Below are 19,860 nucleotides of genomic sequence, written 5' to 3'. Positions count from 1 at the left end.
TTAAAAGTGGCACATACACACTCCCATCATTGAGCTTCCATTTAGTAGCAGAGTCAGATCCAGGAACAGAGGCAGGAATTAAATTTTATTTTGGGGAAAAAAACACTAATACCTCTAAAACATGTTTAAAAGGATCCTTGGAAATTTCATATCCACTCATTCTTTGGCCTAGAAATGTGAACTCCCATGCACAAGGGAGGAAGAGTACAAGCTATGGAGTAGAGGTTCAGCTGCAAAACAATTCTATCCCATTCCAGATGCATTTGACCACTAATCCTCAATTCACTTATAACTGGGGATAACAGTTGGCTCACAGAATTTGAAAAGAGGATTAGGAGATAGGTTAGCAAATTGCTTGAATTCAATAAAATATGGCTGTTGTTTTTTAGTTTGTGTACATAAGAAATATATTTAAAAATATAAGACCACCATATTTGTCATGACATAGATTATGGTAAAGAGGACAAATGAGACTGTATTTAAAATAAAACCCTTCAATTGAGAAATTTACAGATTTGAATAATTTAATATATGAAATATTGTTTTGGGAAGGATGGAGCGGTGTTTCTAAAGTGGCTGGGAAATACTCTGGTCCAATTTAGACACTCTTATTGTAGATAGGCATTAGTAAATCAGGTTACACACTGGATTCCATTGCACAGTGTCAGTATATATTTGGATTGAAAACTGATACATTCATGACACAGAAAAGTTACAGACAGAATAAGAGGCTTACCCCCAAATTTATTCTATTCAGAAAACATTTAGATTTCTACATTTAATAAAATTTCAAATGTATAACCACATTGTCAAAGGTACTTACACTGCTAATATCTCTGAAAGTATCCATTAGCTTTTAACATATCAGAAAGAAAAAATGATACATAAATACTTTTTGGGGAAATATGTATGATAAAATTAAAAAATGCTTTATATTAGCTCTTTAACATTTTTATTTTGGCTTATTACCTCTAAAAATGGAGGACATGATTCTCCAAGTCATAAAAGTGATTTGTTTTACTTTTATGGTTTCGTTGAATCCTGAGTCTTAATGACAGTGGTCAGCAAGTTTTTCTGTATTTTAGACTTTGTGAGACATATGGTCTCCGTCGCAACTACTCCACTCTGCCACTGCAGTACATATAGACAATATGTACACAAATAAGTAGCTGTGTTCTAATAAGACTTTATACAGAAACACTGGAATTCGAATTACTTATTTCTTTCCTGTGTTATGGAATATTCCTTGCATTAAAAAAAAAAACATTAAAAAATATAAAAACTCGTTTTAGTTCATAGGCCTTTCACAAAAACAGATGGCCAGATTTGGTCCACAGGTCATAGTTTTTCAACCCTTATATTGTAAAAGCCATTAAAAATGATAAGTTTTCCTGATCTTTACAGGCTAATTCAAAATCTGAGACAATATTAAGGATTACAATGCGATGGCAACCTTTCTTCAATTCACATAGAAAAGCATGCAGTATAAACATAAAATAGTATGATATCAATGTAAAATGTTCAGTGCACTTTAGCTAAGCAAGTCACTAGCATATTAAACCATTTTTAAAAGCCTATATAGCTATATCAAACATGTTGAGAGCAAATTTTTTCAGATCCTAAATTATAAATTGTGCTTTAGCTCACCTATTCATACCCTAACACTCTTCATTAAAAAAAATAATGTCCTACTTAGAAGATATTCCATTAGCCAACCGAAACACCTTTTTCTTAAGAAAAAACAGTGCAAGCAAGAATGCTACCATGCATAGAGTTTTTACAAAGAACAGTAACATGCAAACAACAACTTGATCATTCCAAAAAAGCTTCCCTGGCAGATTGGCACAAGTGGATCCAGAACTTGTGAGTGTTTTTGCACCTGTCTATCTGGAACAATGAGACTACCATGTTTAGGCTCCTCCAAACGCAACTGTTCCATGCCTTCTTTCCAAAGTAGGCTCAATTTTTTGATTTTTCACTACACACAAAAAGATGAACAAAAGAAAGTTATCTGACATAAAACAAATATTTTCATATAGAAATGTATCCTTTCATACTAGCAAAATGTTTTTACAAAAACTGAACAAAACACAATATTAAAAACACATACACACAAAATCTAAAAAAAAAAAAAAAAAAAAAAGAATTTAATATTGGTCTAAGGTTAGAGTGCTATTAATCCATGATGGCCTTGCATAAAAGGCCACTACTAGACATAAATAAAAGGGGTCAAAATAATGTCCACCCTAGGAAAATCTTTTAAAGAAACTCAAGTGTCATGAGCAGTGTGTAGACAACACCGTTTTATTTAAAAAAATCCTAGTTCTGAAGATAACTGAGGCTCATTAATAGGCCATTGTATCTAATAGTTAAATCAAGATTCAAAACAAAATATACCCAAATCAGATACAAATAATATTCATTTAAAAGAAACCTTCTGCCTACCTTCTGGTAAAAAATATTCCCATTTGAAAATGAAGAAACTCTTCAAAATGAACAAAAGTATTCTGGTATAAGCTAATCTACCATTCTTACTTGATAGTTGACTAAAGATTACCAATTCAAAATTGTACAGAACTTTTATGAGGGGGAAAAAGATAACTTTAAAAACTTGTATTCATCTCTGGACAAAAACATAAATGGCACCCTCCTAATGGGTCAACTTTTAGTTGCTTTTGATGGGCTAGCATTGGAAAGGCTGCTCTGGATTTTTCTTTTTGTTGACTGATTCCCATTTTTATTCTTCTTTTCAGGCACAAAAGAAGTAGACCAAGGAGACTGAAGGTGGTTAGGAAGACCATGCATCTCTGAGGACATCTTAAACAAAGATGACCCGAACCTTTGATCTTCAAACAGCCTATGTGAACTGCTTAACAAAACATCCTGGGAAAACTCAGTTTGAAATAAGCAGCTTGGGGGTTTGAGTTCATTAGTTCCCGAGTTAGAACTGGGATGGACCGAAAATTCACTCATTTCTTGGTCAGGTGGAGAGAGGAGGAAAAAAGAAGAAGATTTCCATTCATTTCCATTTTCTAACTGATTAGAAGTTAGAGAACCTTTGGAAAGGTTTGGCTTAGTTCTTTCTTCCAATTTATCTGGTTCCTCAAGAAATTCACTGCCTTGAGATGACTTTGATAACCCTTCCAAATCCACTGACTTAAAACTGTTATTACAAGGGCTCTTACTGTTGTCCGACTCAGACATCATTGAGTCCAGCTCAGAGATTTTGTCAAGGTAAGCTGCGTCCATTGAGGCTTCGCTGGATGTTCTTGTCCGATTCATTTCAGAAGAGCGAATAGAATTCAGCCTCTTAGATAAACATGAGGCCGATTTCTCACTCAGTTTTGAAGAAATCTGTCCGACAGAATTTGCTATCGTGTTGTCCTCTGCGTTTTCAAAATCCAAGCTTTGGGCATAGCTTGTGGAACAACAATCCCAAAACCCAGTCTTTGGGGAATTAAAACGTTCTGATTTCTTTTCACTTTCACTTTTATCATCTTCTGAAGAATCTTTATTACAAACATTTGTAGAATCACAAAAATCATCAAACACCAATTTTCTGAGATGGTTTGAGTGCTTTTTGGAACTTCCCACTTTGGCCATAGGGCCCTCTCTATTCTCTGGAGTGCTGAGCTGAAGGCAACTAAGGGACAAAGGAGTGCAAGGAGCTGGAAGATCATAAAGTTCATCTTTGTAGGGTGCACTGTCAGTTGGCTTATTACCCCATTCTCCTTCCAAATAAGTATCCATACTGGCATCAGTTACACCTAACATTATTTCCACCTGTTTTTGATATAGGTCTTTGTTCTTGGAACAATTTAGTTCTGCTTTGTTGGTGCTTTCCTGCCGGGCGGAACTGTTAGAAGGCTGTGTCAGGTGGGAGCTTGGGGTGGAAGAGCTAAGCTGCTTTCTGGCACCATCGCCTTGATTTGTGGATGCCATATCCTCCTCGCTGCCTTTGCACCCCGTGCCATCTGTAGAAAGTGCTCTCTGGCAAATGGAATTCATAGCTTCCTTCTCTTCACTTGAATTTTTTAGCTGTGCAATTTGAGATTCTAGTTCCTCTATATACTTATCACTTCGTTCCAGGGCTTTCTTGAGGCGATTGGTTTCACGTTCATACTGTTCTACTTTGGACTGAAGAGCAGCCACTGTAAACCTTCCAAACCTGCAAGGAATGGAAGGACAGTTAGCCTCACTTTTCAAGAATGCCAATTGTCTCAGCGCATTCTAATTTCACATGTGATATTTCAATGAAGAGGACAAAGCAATGCCAGATGTATTAAAAAAAAAAAAAAAAAGGTTTTCCCCACTAATTTAACAATATAATAATTGTTATTATATTGCCATATAATAATATGGCAAAGATTTAAAGAATACTTTTGTGGTCAAATCAAACTAGTGGTAGAAGAGGCAGAAACTTGCTGAAGATTTCCCTTCTAAGAACTAGCTCTATCAATTCATCTCATATATGCATGAAGAGTTATCCCCTAAAACAATGGCAAAGATTTATGATAACATTTGAACAGTGGTCCACATCTTGAAATATTTACATTCAATCATTTTCCTATCATACAGCAGTGTTTTATAATACATTTCTTATACAATGTCACCTTGTCAAACATAAAATGCCATTTTGAAATTCAGAAATCCTAGCAGTCCCAGCAGGGATGGTTTTAAATACTTATTTGGATCCTTTCAATTATAGCCACCGTTGATCTGAAGCTTTTACTTGGCCTTTTTGAACACTGGGCTTTAACTCATTTCAGTTCTACTTATTTTTGGCATTTTACAATTATGTGAAACATCAATCTCATTTTCTCCAACTCTGAAATATAAAGTCAGTGCTTGTGGTTACAATATATTACGCATAAAAACATTTTCACACTTTCTGAAAAGGAATACTTCGGAGAGTAACTGAAAAAGAACACATAAAAAATTCACTCCTTTTGCTTGAGCTTATCTTATTTTCAACTTCCTTAAGAATGGGTATTGATTGGGCCTTTGCTAGTTTGGCTCAGTGGATAGAGCACTGACCCACAAACTGAAGGGTCCCAGGTTTGATTCTGGTCAAGGGCATATACCTCAATTGCAGGCTCAATGGCAATCCCCAGCCTGGTCAGGGCTCCTGGGGGAGGCCACCAGTCGGTGTATCTCTCTCACATCAATGTTTCTTTCTTTCTCTCCCTCTTCCTTCCACTCTCTTTGAAAATCAGTGGAAAAGATAGGAACTGAGAAATTAATCCATGTAATTTATTTGTTTTCTGTCTCTCTCCTCCCCTTTAGAGTATAAGCTCCAGGAAAGCAATGGAAAAGTTAGCAAGTTATTTAATCTTCTGGTAAGGATTAAAAAATAAATAAAATAAAAGAAGAAGAAGAATGGCATTGGGTTCAGCCCAGTTATAAGCACCTAGTATGGGCTAGTGATATTTTTGGAACTAAGGATACAAAAGTCAATAGACTGTCCCACCTAAAGGGACATAAAATGTCTACCTTAAATTCCATCTTGCCACCAAGGAAAACTCTCTTAAAAAACAAAACAAAACAACTGCTTGTATGAGTCAATAAACATAAGCCTTATATTCTAACCCATAAAAAAAAAAAAAAAACTTTTCTCCACAAAAGCTATTTTCTTAATCATTGCTTTTATTAATTATATTATATATTGAACCATGAAGAATTCAGGGGTTGTCTCCTTGGAGGAAGATACTTATGAAGGAGACTTTTTACAAATGTTTTTTATCTATGGGTTTATCTTTTCTCCTCCCCTCCACCCCCCATAATGAAAATAATTACAATGAATAAAATGTATGAAGTATTTTTAAAAAACTATAAAGGAGAAGAAACCAATAGTAACTGCACCCCTTAGAGTTACTACTACATGCTCTATCACATCCTCCTACACTAGCTCAATTCTCTCTCCAGTTTACCTTTGATATGATCCTGGCTCTTGTTATCAAGGGAAAAAAGCAGGGGCAAAAGTAAATATAGATTCATAAAATCGCAAGGTTAAAAAGGGCCTTAAAAGACTTGTTGCTGAATATTGATCTACTCACTGCAATTAACTGAACTCTCAGAAAGAGCATACTCCCTTCAACCTCTAAAAAGAAAAGCAAAAAAATAAATAAATAAAAATAAAATAGGTATAACAAAAATAAAAGCAACTAAAATAACAAGCCTCCCTGTTTTAAAGACCAACCTTACCATGATGAGTATTTGGTTAAATGAAAAAAATGAAAGGGTTTCCTTCTTTAAAAAAAAAAAAAAAAAAAAATTTGGTTTATAAATGTTGTATTTGACAAAGCTGTAGTTTCTGTAAGATAATTTCGAAAAGTGGACAAAGATCTTTAATGCCGTCAGCAACAGTGTGAGTTCTTGACTGTAAACACTCTGGCATAATAAAATAATCTACATATTTTTAAATAGAAAAATTGTGTAGCATGTTTATTTAATGCACACAGCAAAGTGACAGCTTTAAATTTGTCTGTCAAGAAAATTTGTTTTTTTTAAGTGTAATTTTTATGATAAAGCTATCCTCAGATGAAAAATATAAAACAATTTAAAATCAAATATTGTTACTAAATAGTGTCTGTTATGAAAGGGATATCCTTGGGAACTCAGAGGCTTATACCAACAAATACGGAACATTTCTCAAAAAAAATCAGAAGCTTCTTATTCCAGGTTTTGTTTGAAATTTTCACATATAATGTCATTGTAAGAGGCTATATTTGCATCTTGTGTTAATTAATTAATTAAAAAAAATTTTTTTTGAGAGAGAGGAAGGGAGGGGAAGTGAGGAAAGGAGAGAAAGAGAGAAACATTAATTTGTTGTTCTACTTATTTATGCATTCATTGGTTGATTCTTGTATGTGCCCTGACTGGGGATCAAACTTGCAACTTTGGTGTATCTGGACGACACTCTGACCAACTGAGCTACCTGGCCAGAGCTGCCCCCACAAGTTTTTAAAACAAGTTAAAAAATGGTTCTGAGTTGAAGTCAAAATGATAGCCCTAATCATATTTTTTGTGTTACTTCTAAAAGAAAGCTGAAGTGCCATGAGAACAAACAAAGGCCAGCAAGGGAGCCTGCATATGAGAAGAACAAGCAAGCAGAAGTCACTGATGAAGCTAACTGTTTTCTAAAAGGTCACTGCCCTCAATTCCATTCCAATACTTAAAAAGTCTATAATACTTGGAGTGATCAGACCATTTTACCATGTTACTGAGGGATCTATGTTGATGGACAAATTAACAGAAATGCATAATGAAAGCCATGGAACTGATACATTAATCTATGTAATTTACTTGTTTTCTGTCTCTCTCTTTCCCATTAGAATGCAGGGAAGCAAAGAGTTCGACCATCTTATATTTACTGCTAGATCCCTAGAACAATTACTGGTGTATAGCAATTCTTCATTAAATATTTCTTGAATGAATGCTATTTTATTATTTTAAGACACATCAATGTCTTACATCAAGATAGGGCCAACACCACAGGATAAGCCAAAGGTCCTTAGGCCTCTTTTACATGTAAGATTTATGAGTCGCCATATTATTAAACTAAATGTTTCATACATATGACTGCTGCTTTTTTCACTGACACCAAGAAAAGCAACAAAGCATGGCTTATAACAGTATAACTTTTTTTTTTTCTTCCCACTACAGGCTTGCCATTCTAAAATGCTCCATCAAACAAACAAACAAACAAACAAACAAAAAACCCCTCCCACTTTTACCCTAAACAGATGAGACTTTTGACATAGGCTATAGAGATTTTTAGCTTACCCTAGATGCCTATATTAATTTGGCAAAGAGCAATTTACCTGATCACATAGAAATAACAATTAGGAATGCATATATGATGCTAAACTTCCAAGGAAGAAAACAATGAGGATAAGAGCTTATTTACCTTTGGGTTTTAATACTCTCTTATTCACAGTAATTCCAGATATTTCCAGAGTACATCTCATTAAATGAATCAATGCCAAGGCAAGCCGGAGGGATTTCTAACATCATTTACCATACTTCCTTTTCCTGAGCAAATTTCAAAATGGAGTATTTTCATAAACATTCCATTAGAGACCAAAAGGCTTTGATTTTCAAAGTAGCAGTGATGGCCAAAGGCTTCATTATGTTAGAGAAAACATTGTAGAGCAGAATGGGAACTGCAACTGATATCGGAAGTGTGTTCTGCTAGAATCCAGGAGAAGCTCAAAGGATTTCTCACTTTGCAATGCTAACTGATGTGTTCTGGTGGAGGGCTCCCCTTGTCCAAAAAGCTACAGAAATATAAGATTATTCCTGTCCCTACTGGAAAAGAAATTAAAGTCCTACTGGTTTCACCTTTGAGGTATTACAACTATTTCAAGGGGACCTCCAACGAAGAAAAGTTCCCATGACCACATTTACTTATAGACCATCATACAGGAGGAACAGGTTATGTTTGAAGGAGGTCAGAAGAAAGCAAATGTAGTAAAAGAACAGATGCCAGAATTTACTCTCCCTCTCTAGTTCTCAAATCATCCCAGACAAAAGGAAAACAGAGCGAGCATAGCTAGTACTGAGACCACCAAACTTTAACAACATCATCTTGAGGGACAAAGGGGACACTGGCAAAGTGAGCTACCTGCTTCCCATGCTTCTTCGATTTTATATCTTTTCCTCACTTGCTAGCCAAAGCAATTATGAAACAAAGTGAAAGAAACCTTTGGTTCTGGCCCAGCTTTGTGATCTAGCCTGATGGATTTTCAATGCTGATGTCCTTGCTGGACACCGTTCTAATATGCACAGATTTCAGCTGGCACAGGTTAATTAATAACACCAGTGACTTAACAACATGGTTCAAATTAAAGTAAAATTTTCACTGCCAGCTTTCAGTTTACAAAACACCAATAAGTAGCAGATGTGTATTATAATAAGTGACCAATCAGATCACTGTTTTCAAAGTCTGAGAGTGACTGGCCACACTGATCTGATAATCAGTTCACACACAAACAGCAAACCAGGGAGCTGTGCTGCTACATGACATTTACAGAAATGGGTAATCAAAAGGCAGGATTAGCCCACAAAGTTGAAGGAGCAGCAAAGAAATGAAAGGTGGTTTAATACTAGAAGCAAAACTAGAATCAAATGTAAATGTAAGTATAGAAGAATAGCTGGAGTTGGGAATGCTGAACCTGTCACCATTCGAGAGCCTCTAGATATGCTTGAGGAACTTGGGAGAGGCAAACTTATTGACATAAATGAGAAAATTGGATGTGATGAAAAGAATAAAGATGTCTAGAGGAAGTAATAGGCTAGCAAAAACTTTCACATTAAAGAAAAATGGAAATATTTCATGACATTGAAAGCACAAAGGATATAGTGATAGAAGCTGATGCAAACTTAGGAGGAGGACTGTTTGTTAAGGTGTTAGAAAAGGAGCAGGACAATTCGTTAAGGTGTTAGAAAAGATGCTTCATATATAAGTTATTCCATAAGGTGGCAAGCACTACTGATTATTCTCCGTAAGTTTTTTTCAAAGAAATAAACATTAACTTACTAAATATTAGTTTTACTATTTTTTTCATTTCCATATATACTTATAAATAATAAGAGATATAATGTTTTGACAAAAATTGTTAAAGGTTATAGAACAATGAGATTTTTCCCATTATTACTACTTTGCATGGTTTTAGCTTGAAATACTATTTTTATGGTACTTTAAAGGATGTAAAGTAAGGATTAACAATATCATGTATATGTGCTACCAAAGCAAGCACAGGATTACCTAAAGCACATGTGTCAAACACAAGGCCCGCCAGGCCTTGCAATGTGGCCCGCACCGCGCTGTCATCACTGCACTCCGCTGTCAGTTTATGACATTGTCAGTTTATGACTGTTCAGTAAACCATTCGGCCCGCGATTTAGGCTGGATTTTAGATTTTGGCCCCTTTTCTGATTGAGTTCGACACCCCTAACCTAAAGTAATGGCTAGTATGTGAGAAAACCAAGTAAAGTTACGTGACTCTCAAATATTTTTTAAAGTATTGCCACATTTACCCTAAGAAAGAATGAACCATTCACAGAGTGGGATTTTATTGTAGAGTTGCCTGTCTACATAACTGTAGATGTCTATCTTCTCATTTCCTGGCTTTTAGAGATATTAGAAAAGCATGTTCTTTATTTTAAACATGGAAGAGAAGTAGAGTCTGAGAGGGAAAGGAAATTTCCACTGTTCCTTTCTCTTTCCAAAGAATTTTCTCCTTAAGTATAATCCACCAGAGACTCTTTAAATGTACAAACTCGTCTTTTTAATTATACCTGACTTAAGTGAGTAGCTTATAAAATGAGCTCTTCAGGACAGAAGTGGGAAGGAAAGGGAGAGGTCCCAATGCTGTGTTCTGCCTTGTGCATTGTGTATAGGGTGAACTTGGGGGGGGGGGGGGGAGGTAATTTTAGGAAAAGAGAACACAGAGGACCAGGACTGTAGGGAGCTCAAAACTGTATTTGGTGGTGGAGGCCTTTCTCTCTCAACTGAATCCAAAGAGTTGTTTGTACATTATCCACATCTATTTCATCCTTGCGCATGTGCTAGTGAAGGGGGCATCTCTCTTTAAACACTACTAGAAAACTTTAAGAAATGGCCTATACATTTTTACCCACTGCTGACCTATATGACTTGCCAGTGTTTCTTCGAGAGAGTTTTTCTCTTTTAAAATTAAGAATTCAGTTATAAAAATGATACATTTCTAGAGAATTTTTAAATCATAAATGTACTATGTCACATTCCTAGTCACATAAGTTGGTTCCACAAAAATATCTATCTATCATCTATCTATCTATCTATCTATCTATCTATCTATCTATCTATCTATCTATCTATCTATCTATCTGAAAGCTTAAGCTACCAAATGACTGGTTGCTATGATGCACACTGACCACCAGGGATCAGGTGCTTAATGCAGAAGCTGCTCCCTGGTGGTCAGTGCGCTCCCACAGTGGGAGTGCCGCTTAGCTGACCGACCTGTCACTGTGGCCCAACATCCCAATGGCGCACCAGCCCAGCGCCAGCCACTCACTCCCTAGTAGTCCTGTGGGTCCAATCCCCCTTCCTCGCCCTCCCCCCCCCCCCCCCACCTCACTGCTCACTCAGGACAGGCACCAGAGAAGGGGCTCATGGCCTGTGCTCGCCTCTTCTGACTGGGTGTGAAGAGGTAGGTACAGCGGGGCCGGGATAAGCAGGAGCGACAGGAGGCACTGGACTGCCAGTTTCAGTCCAATCCCTGCAGGCCACACCGAGGGACCCCACTTGTGCATGAATTCATGCACTGGGTCTCTAGTATTAAATAATATGAGGCATACTGAAAGAGAACAGGAAGACATTCTTATAGTCCTGCCTCCTAAAGATGCGAGACAAAGTCTTTATCCCCTGGCCAATTAAAAAAAAGGAAAAAAAAGTGAACTTTTGGGATGGAACCAAGAGTATGTGTAAAGATAAATCTTTAATAGCAGTGAGGTATCTATTGACAATGATGATGGCAGTAACAATAGCAGCAGCCACAACTTATTGAATGTTTACTTACATCAAGTACATTGCCATATGCTTGACATATATCTTACTTAATTTAATCATGTTAATTTTATAAAGCAAAATCTGCTCTTATTTAAAAAAATATTTTTCATTAATTTCATAGAGGAAGGGAGAGAGAAAAGAGAAAAAGAGAGAGAGAAAGAGAGAGAGAGAGAGAGATAAGGAGAGAGAATCATTGATCAGCTGCTTCCTGCACACCCCCTATTGGGGATCGAGCCCTCAACCCAGGCTTATGCCCTGACTGGGAATGGAACCATGACCTCCTGGCTCATAGGTTGACGCTCAACCACTAAGCCACACCAACTAGACAAAATCTGATATTTTAAAGATTTGAAATGAGAAGTTTTAAAGGTTGTCTCTTGTTCAAGGTTATGCAGTATGAATACAGTATCTATTTATACTGTGGAATAGTGTAGAATGCAAGCTAGGTTTACTGAGCACAAAGTCTGTTTAAAGAGTCAAGGGACTAGCATTGTTGTGATATTTATTAATACATACATTTGCTAAGAGAAAATGGAGAGAGAAAAAAAGATGTGGGAAAACAAGATATGAATATACAAAATGGATATTTATCAAACACCAACTATGTTTCAGACACAAGCTCAAGAGTATTTTGAAGCTTCCAAAGAACATTTTCCAAGGAAATTATAGACCAGACAGATCATTCTGGCAAATGCCAACCAAAGAGAGTGTCTGTTTTAACCAGAGTCATGAAAGCTAAATTTGAACCAGAACTATGAACCAAAAGTTTTATTTTTAGTGTACTAAATATAAAAAGTATATATGATCATCTTGTCTAACTCATGCACAAATCAGCAGGCATCTTCAACTATAAGGAAACAATGCTACTTATGTGAAATAAAGAAAAATTTAAATAACAACATTTTAGTGCTTAAACATCACATAGGTACTTGTTTTAGGAACTAATATTGAGGAATTTAAAAAACAATACAAGCTATGTTATGTTGCATCTTGGTTTATTCACAAAATATCAAATGCTTCAATAGTTATAAGAATTTTAAAAAGCCACAATTTCCCCTTTAAAGACAAGGTCACATGGACAATGGACCTAAAAAAGAATTGAGGCCCTTGGAGACATTATTCTTCTACCGCCCAAAAATTCTATTTAAAAATTAAGGTAGAGCTTAGCTGGTGTGGCACAGTGGTTGAGTGTTGATCCCATAATCCAAGAGATTACTGGTTCAATTCCCCGCCAGGGCACATGCCTGGGTTGCAGGCTCCATCCCCAGTAAAGGGTGCAGAGGAGGCAGCTGATTGACGTTTCTCTCTTTGATATTTCTATCTCTTTATCCCTCTCCCTTCCTCTCTCTCAAATCAATAAAAACATATTTTTAAAAAAATTAAGGTAGAATTGCTTTAATAGCAAATGGAGAGCAGAGTTTAAAAATAGCTCATATTATTAACATAATTTTAAGGAAAGGTGTGTGCATGTGTGTGTGTGTGTGTGTGTGTGTGTGTGTGTGTGTGTATTTTATTAAACTTACCAGGTATTTGTAGTAAAAAATTATAGTGTTTAAAATTCTTGCTGAGATATCTAGAAATTCTTAACAGAAACAACTGGAGTGTTGGGTAGCATATGCAAATTGAAGAGGAAAAGATTCCCCTTTGGGGTAAATCTCCAAAAAGAGCTGACCTATATATACACACTTACTGCCTATGAGGGTGGATTACTCTTTTACTATGGAATAAATTTCATTCTATTTGATAAATATATATCATTACAATTCCATGCAGAAATGCCCTAATTTTCTGCCCAAGAAGATCATCCTTGATAGTTTACATGACATCAGTGGGAATACTAATCATTCATGGAAGGATAAAACTTTAAGACATGCTATTTCATATTTTTTTTTTGTAATTCTAAGATGAATTCTTTTCCTCAAAATATAAATATCCTTAACAACAGAATATTAATATTATAAAAGAGTAAAACTATTGTTAAATGAAAAAAGCAAACTTTAAAATCTCTGGACTAATAACTATGTATACATTTTCCCCTATAGTTAGAGCAATCTCTCTCAGCATGAGGAACAATCTGAAACAAAATAAAACAAAATAAAAAACTGTGATCCAGGTATCCTGTAATTATTACTGAGATGACAGTTTCTGAGGACTAAGGTATGCCGAGGGGCTATGAGGAAGGAAAACAAAAGGAGTAGAAGATATTATCCTTGTTCTCCTGCAGTTCATAATCGTTCTGACAAGCTTATTGCTTAGTCATTAGCATGCATTGCAGGCTCCTAAAATATCTTATCAACATAATAAAGACAAGTTGACAGAAAACTGCAGTAACTGTCCATCCCCAATTAGCTGAATATCCAGAGAAGGGCCCCTCAGGCGGCTGAGGGGCCTGAGCACACCTGGCTGTCACAGTCTGGCCCCAGGGTATCATCAGGCTCCCCTGACAGTCTACAAGTTCCCCTTCCGGGAAAACCAAAGGGCAAGCAGAATCACTCATTGGATCAGGCTGGGGTCAAATACCAGGAATCATGGTTTGTCAGAGCAGAATCATGAGAAACAATAAAGGCCAGCATAAGTCAAGAAGGGAGAACAGCCAAGGCCAGCAAGTGCTGCTGAAAAAAAAACAAGAGCCAGGAGTAGTGACAGTGATACAAGCATGTCTTAAAACACAGTTTAGGAAGAACAGACCTGTGAAATGGAACAGGCCATAGCTTGGAGTCAGCATGGACACAGGTAAGTGCAGGAAAACCTGGTTCAGGAAAGGAGACTCAGACAAGAAACCTTATCGAGGAGCCAGGCGAGCTCTAAGGTTGCCTCCTCTTTTCCTTTTGTAACTCTCACTCTTCAGTACAGTGTATGAAAATTTCAGGAAATCCTTCTGCTCTCCTCATTTGGAGAAAATGCCAGAAATCTGATTCCCTGCCCTCTTAAACACTTTATACTTTAACTTACAAGAAAGCTAAAAATCTTAATTCTTGGTCAGTTCCCTCCAAGTAGCAATATAGAGTATTAGAATATAAGGACACCTTCCCTTTGCCAGGACCCAGAGAAGATACATGTATGCTCATACCAGTAATAGAAATATGTACACACACACACACACACACACACACACACACACACACACAGATGCATTTTAAAAAAAAGTCTTAGCTCCAACGAGCTGATAGATTAACTGGGTGTTATAGTCATGGAACTAGTCAATATACAATGTGATCTTTAAAACAATGCAATAGAAAAACAATGGGAAGAACATGAGGAAAGTGTTTCCTCTGTCTAAGGAAATCATTGAGTGCTTTACAGATCTTAAAGGATGGGTAGGAAATAACCAGGCAGAATAAAAAGAAGAAGCTAATGGGGAGGACCAGGGAAGGCTTAGGAAAAGGCATGAGCAAATGTACAAAGACATGTCACCACATGGCAAGTCTGGGGCCGTGAGAAATTCAGCATGGCCAAAGCAGAGTACTGGAAGGGGGAGGCAGGAGAGGAGACTAGAAGGCTAAGCTGAGGACATATAGTTAAGGATTCTCACATACTATACTAAGAAATTTGGGTTTTAACTTGTGGGCAATTAGGAATCACCAAAGTTTATTAAGCAGGGGAATGAGATGATCAAATTTATTTTCTAGAGTTCAGGCAACAACAAAACAGATGCTCAAGGGTTCAGAGTGGAAAAGAAGAACAAGCAGTGGGAAGGTTGTTAAAATGGGCAAAGCAAGCCCGGCCAGCATGGCTCAGTGGTTGAGTGTCCACCTACGAACCAGGAAGTCACAGTTTGATTCCTGGTCGGGGAAACTGGAGTTTTTACCTTAGGCAAGCAGATGAGTAGTAAAGTCATTAAAGAGAATAGGAACAAAGCAAGAGGATAAACAGTCTTGGGTGCAATGGATGAAAGGTGCAATTATTTACACACACACACACACACACACACACACACACACACACACCTCTACCAGTTTGTTGTGCTACATATTATGCCAAAGATATAAAATAATTTATTTTAATCCTTGCAATATCAAATTATCCAATTTTACATAAAGAAAATGATGGCACCAAGAGTTTAAATAATTTTCCAAATGTTATTTATCTATTCATTTAATTACTCAACAAATATTTATCAGGTGCCTTTCAAGTGCTGGGGTTTTACAAGGGAAGGAGTTGGCAGCTAGGTCTTTACCCTGTGGAGCTTAAAACTTTAGAATGGAGGAGGCAGACAACAAACAGGCCAACCAATTAAACGAACAAGATAATTTCAGACAGTAATAAGGATGAAGAAGACAATAAATAATACCATAACACTGGTTGAGCATTAATTATGGGCTCTAGATGCATTTCAAGTTTAATTCATTTAACTCTCATTACAACTAGGAAGTTCCTGTCCCCATTTCACAGAAGATAAAAACTGAAGTGAAGAAAGGTTAAATATCTTCCCCCATGTCCCAGAGCTAGTAAGTGAACAATGAGTTCATTCCTAGGAAGCCTGCTCCGGAGTTCATAATCACACACTATACTGCGATCCCACGCCATGATTTATTGCTATTATCAATATAAGACTGAGTAAGGAAGTATAAGGTGCTGAAGCAGAGGGCTGCTTTTCACTGAATGATCAGGAAAGTCCTCTCTGAATCTGATAACAGAAGAGAGAGCCACACACATAAAGATCTGGAAGCTGAACATTCTAAGTAGAGAACAAAAGTCCAGCATGTTTTAGAAACAGAAGGCCATTATGACTGGAGCAGGATAAGTTGGGGAAATGAAAATAAGATGAAGTGAAACAGGTACACATAGTCTAGCTTGTACATGATCTGAATTTTATTTTAGGAAAGCACTGAATAGTTTTAGGCAGAAGATTTAAATAATTTGATTTATACTTTATAAAAAGACAATATTGAGTATGGTGGGTAGGGGCAGAGGGGCAGAGTGACAGCAGGAAAATGAAGATAGGTAGTCTGTCTCCAGTGCTAAGCATTTACAGTAGTCTCCCCCTTATCCACGAGGGATAGGTTCTAAGACCCCTAATGGATGCCTGAAACCGAGGATAGTACCAAACCCTATATATACTATTTTCCCCATATATACGTACTTATGATAAAGTTTAATTTATAAATTAGGCACAGTAAGAGATAAACAATAACTACTAATAAAATGAAAGTTATAATAATATACTTAATAAAATATATGTGAATGGCTTTGGGGCCACTATCAAATAAAACAAGGGTTACTTGAGTACAAGCATTGTTACACTGCCACAGTTGATCTGATAATTGAGATCAACTAAGTGAGTAAGGAGCAGGTAGCATATGCAGCATAGATACACTGGACAAAAGGATGATTCACATCCTGGGTATGAGGAAGCAGATAGCATGAGATTTCATCATGCTACTAAGAACAGTGCCCAATTTAAAACTTAAGAATTGTTTATTTCTGGAACTTTCCATTTAGTATTTCTGGATTGCTACTGAATGTAGGCGTAACTAAAACTGTGGAAATTGAAACCACAGAAAGCAAAACCGTGAATAAGAAGGGACTACGAAAGTGTCATTTGCTACTTAATGATGAATATATGTTCTGAGAAATGCATTATTAAGTGCACTTACACAAACCTAGATGGTATAGCCCACTACTGTAATTGTATGTGCTACTTTTATACAACTGACAGCACAATGGGTTTGTTTACACTAGTATCACCACAAACATGAGTAATGTGTTACCACTCCAAAGTTACAATAACTACATCATTAGGGAATAGGAATTTTTCAGCTCCATTATAATCTTATGGGACCACTGTTGTATATGTGGTCCAACATTGACTGAAATGTTACTTAGCACATGACTGTATTTAACCTCTTTGCTCTAAATTTAAGGTATAGCAATTCAGGTGAAAGTATAAAGTAGACAGATAGAAACAAGAATCCAAAGTTCAGAAGAATGGGCAAGGCCAAAGATATAAATTTTATTTTGTAACCTCTCACATATGGTAAATATTATTAAAGCCATGGGAATAGATGAGATTACACAAGGAACATAAATACAGTAAACATAAATACAGCATAAATGGAAGAAAAACACAGATTGTAATCTGTGAAGTCTATTCATTCCTCTTTAGAGCACTTCTTTTCTGCTCACTGTCCAGAGGGTGTCTGTAGCCCTTATCTTCCCTCAGGAGCTGGGTGAAGAAGATTGGTTCATAATGACAGTCTGGGGTTGCTGTGCAATAAAAGAGCTGCTTCATGCAAGGAGTCATTATCAAACCCACAGATCTCACTACAGACACAATTATAAGAACATAACATTCCTGAATCCATATTTATAGAAAGTAAGCCATTAATCCAATTATAACCAAGTTTGATATAAATGACCTGTGAAGTTTTATATATAGATCTTTATACCCTATGCTATTAAGGTGAGTTAATAGCTAACAGCAAAAATAGCTGTTCTGCTAAAGCCTCATAATAGCTGGCAATATAGCACAAATCCTGCTTAGCACACCTAGAACATAAAAATGGCACAACTAAATACAGAGAACACAGAGAGAGGGCATGGAACTTTTAAATACTTTACAAGTCAATTCTTCATACCTCTTCAAGCTAAAAGGTCACCAAGGAACTCCTAACTCTATCAAGGACAAATATATCTCATTTCCTGGCATAGTTTAGGAATAATAATTGAAGCCAAGAGAATTCAGTGGTATAAGAAATGCAATATTTGCAGTCTTCCCTTCAACTTCCTCTCATCATTCTTGTTGTTTCTTACCATGTGGAGTTGTAACACTCTTGGCACTCCACACTATATAAGAGGCTGCGACCAGGTCTTCCTGCTTAGAGCAAAAGTGGTGGATGTGGTGGGGTCGTGCTAATTAGCTATTTTTAGAGTGATAACGGTCACAATGAAGAGATGTGTAAATGACATAAAAGACTTATGCTCTGATGAGTTCGGGAGGGAAGCTATCATTTTTCTTGAGCGTGATGTTAGACTGCTATTGGAGACAAGGTTCTAGAGCTTAAGGGACCACACAGTGCTCCTCTCATCTCAAGATGTTTTCTCTGGCCCAAATGTTCTTCTCACTGAAATCTCCATCCTTCAAAGCTCGGCTAAAGTCCTGCATCTTTGATAAAGATGCTCATTACTACAACCCACCTGCCATTTTCTAAATTTATACTGGCATCTAACTAAGTAGACAAGAGAAAAATAATTGGTCAAGGTGCTTCCTAATCAAGGGGGAAAAAATGAAATGGGTGGTTTTTAGTTGCTTGCATGTAGTTTTAAACTCTTGAATTTTCATATTATTTTCAATATAAATAGAAGCTCTCCTCAGGTGAACCAGATCTGGATATTTTCAGCTGTGGTCAGCTTCTCTCTGAATCTCACTAGGGTTTGGTGATGCAGAGTAAACAAGGCTATAAATCAAATTGCAATGCATTTAATACCTCAATGCACTGTAAATTGATCTGGAATAGGGGTTAGTTCAAATCGTTTTTAAAGCGAAAGTGGCCCCTTACCCTGAAGGGATGGAATGGAAGTTAAAGATAGCAAATCCAGAGTTATATGGGATTTAGAAGTATGGCTGCTTATTAGAATTGAGTGCAGGTTTCTTCAGGTGAGATTCTTCAGTTACTTATCAGGATGGAGCCATGGATATTTAAAAACACACATCTTGGTGCCTGGCATTAAATCTGAAATCTGGTGGGCAACCTTTCAAGAAATAAAAGCTACAAACAAAATAGCTTTAGTTCCATTCAGCATGCTGTGGGAAATGGCTAATGGACAAGAATTACTATGACTGGCAGGGCGAGCTGCCAATAAATGAGAGGAGCAGAGACTCAAAACCACCACATACCAGCAACACTTCCTAAGCTTATTTCACTAATTTGTCATTATCTGAAATGAAAGCAAAATGAGGTTGCAGAGCACAGGGGAAGGAACTACTTAAAAGTAAAAGCTATGTTTCTTTTCTATTGGTTAGTTATCTCTATTTTGAGCAATTATGGTTTACTTCTACCATTTCCTGATATTACATTTTGTTTTACTGAAGGCAACATTTTCTCCTTTTCAAATCACAAGCAGAGAGCTATTTCTGGTAGGAAAAAATTTTCATTCTGCCTTATCTTTTTCCACTAGGAAGAAAGGAAGTCTTGTGGTTAGACAGGAAGAAAGTATGGAGTTCTGATATGCCATACCTCAGGGGACCATATTCTCTTCTCACTTGTTCTTTTTGTTTTGTTTTGTTTTCCTAGAAGAAGAAAAACCTAAGTGCTGTATCCCCCATCTTTTTTCCATCTTTAACTCTTAAGTCTCAACTCTTTATC

General features: G+C 36.7%; 1 protein-coding gene across 1 annotated transcript in view; it reads right to left on the bottom strand.

Annotated features, from left to right (window-relative positions):
* Nucleotides 1-1,428: 1,428 nt before the first annotated feature.
* OBI1 (ORC ubiquitin ligase 1) overlaps nt 1,429-19,860 on the bottom strand; it is a 39,208-nt gene continuing 20,776 nt past the window's right edge. Inside the window, exon 6 of the mRNA XM_084877117.1 lies at nt 1,429-4,168. Coding sequence (XP_084733243.1) covers nt 2,659-4,168 — 1,510 coding nt within the window. The 3' untranslated portion in view covers nt 1,429-2,658. The remainder of the gene's footprint in view (nt 4,169-19,860) is intronic.

Source organism: Pipistrellus hanaki (genome assembly GCF_964339955.1).
Source record: "Pipistrellus hanaki genome assembly, chromosome: 3".
Classification (NCBI taxonomy): Eukaryota; Metazoa; Chordata; class Mammalia; order Chiroptera; family Vespertilionidae; genus Pipistrellus; species Pipistrellus hanaki.
The sequence above is the reverse complement of the archived record's forward strand: the minus strand, read 5'-3'. Positions and strand labels throughout refer to the sequence as shown.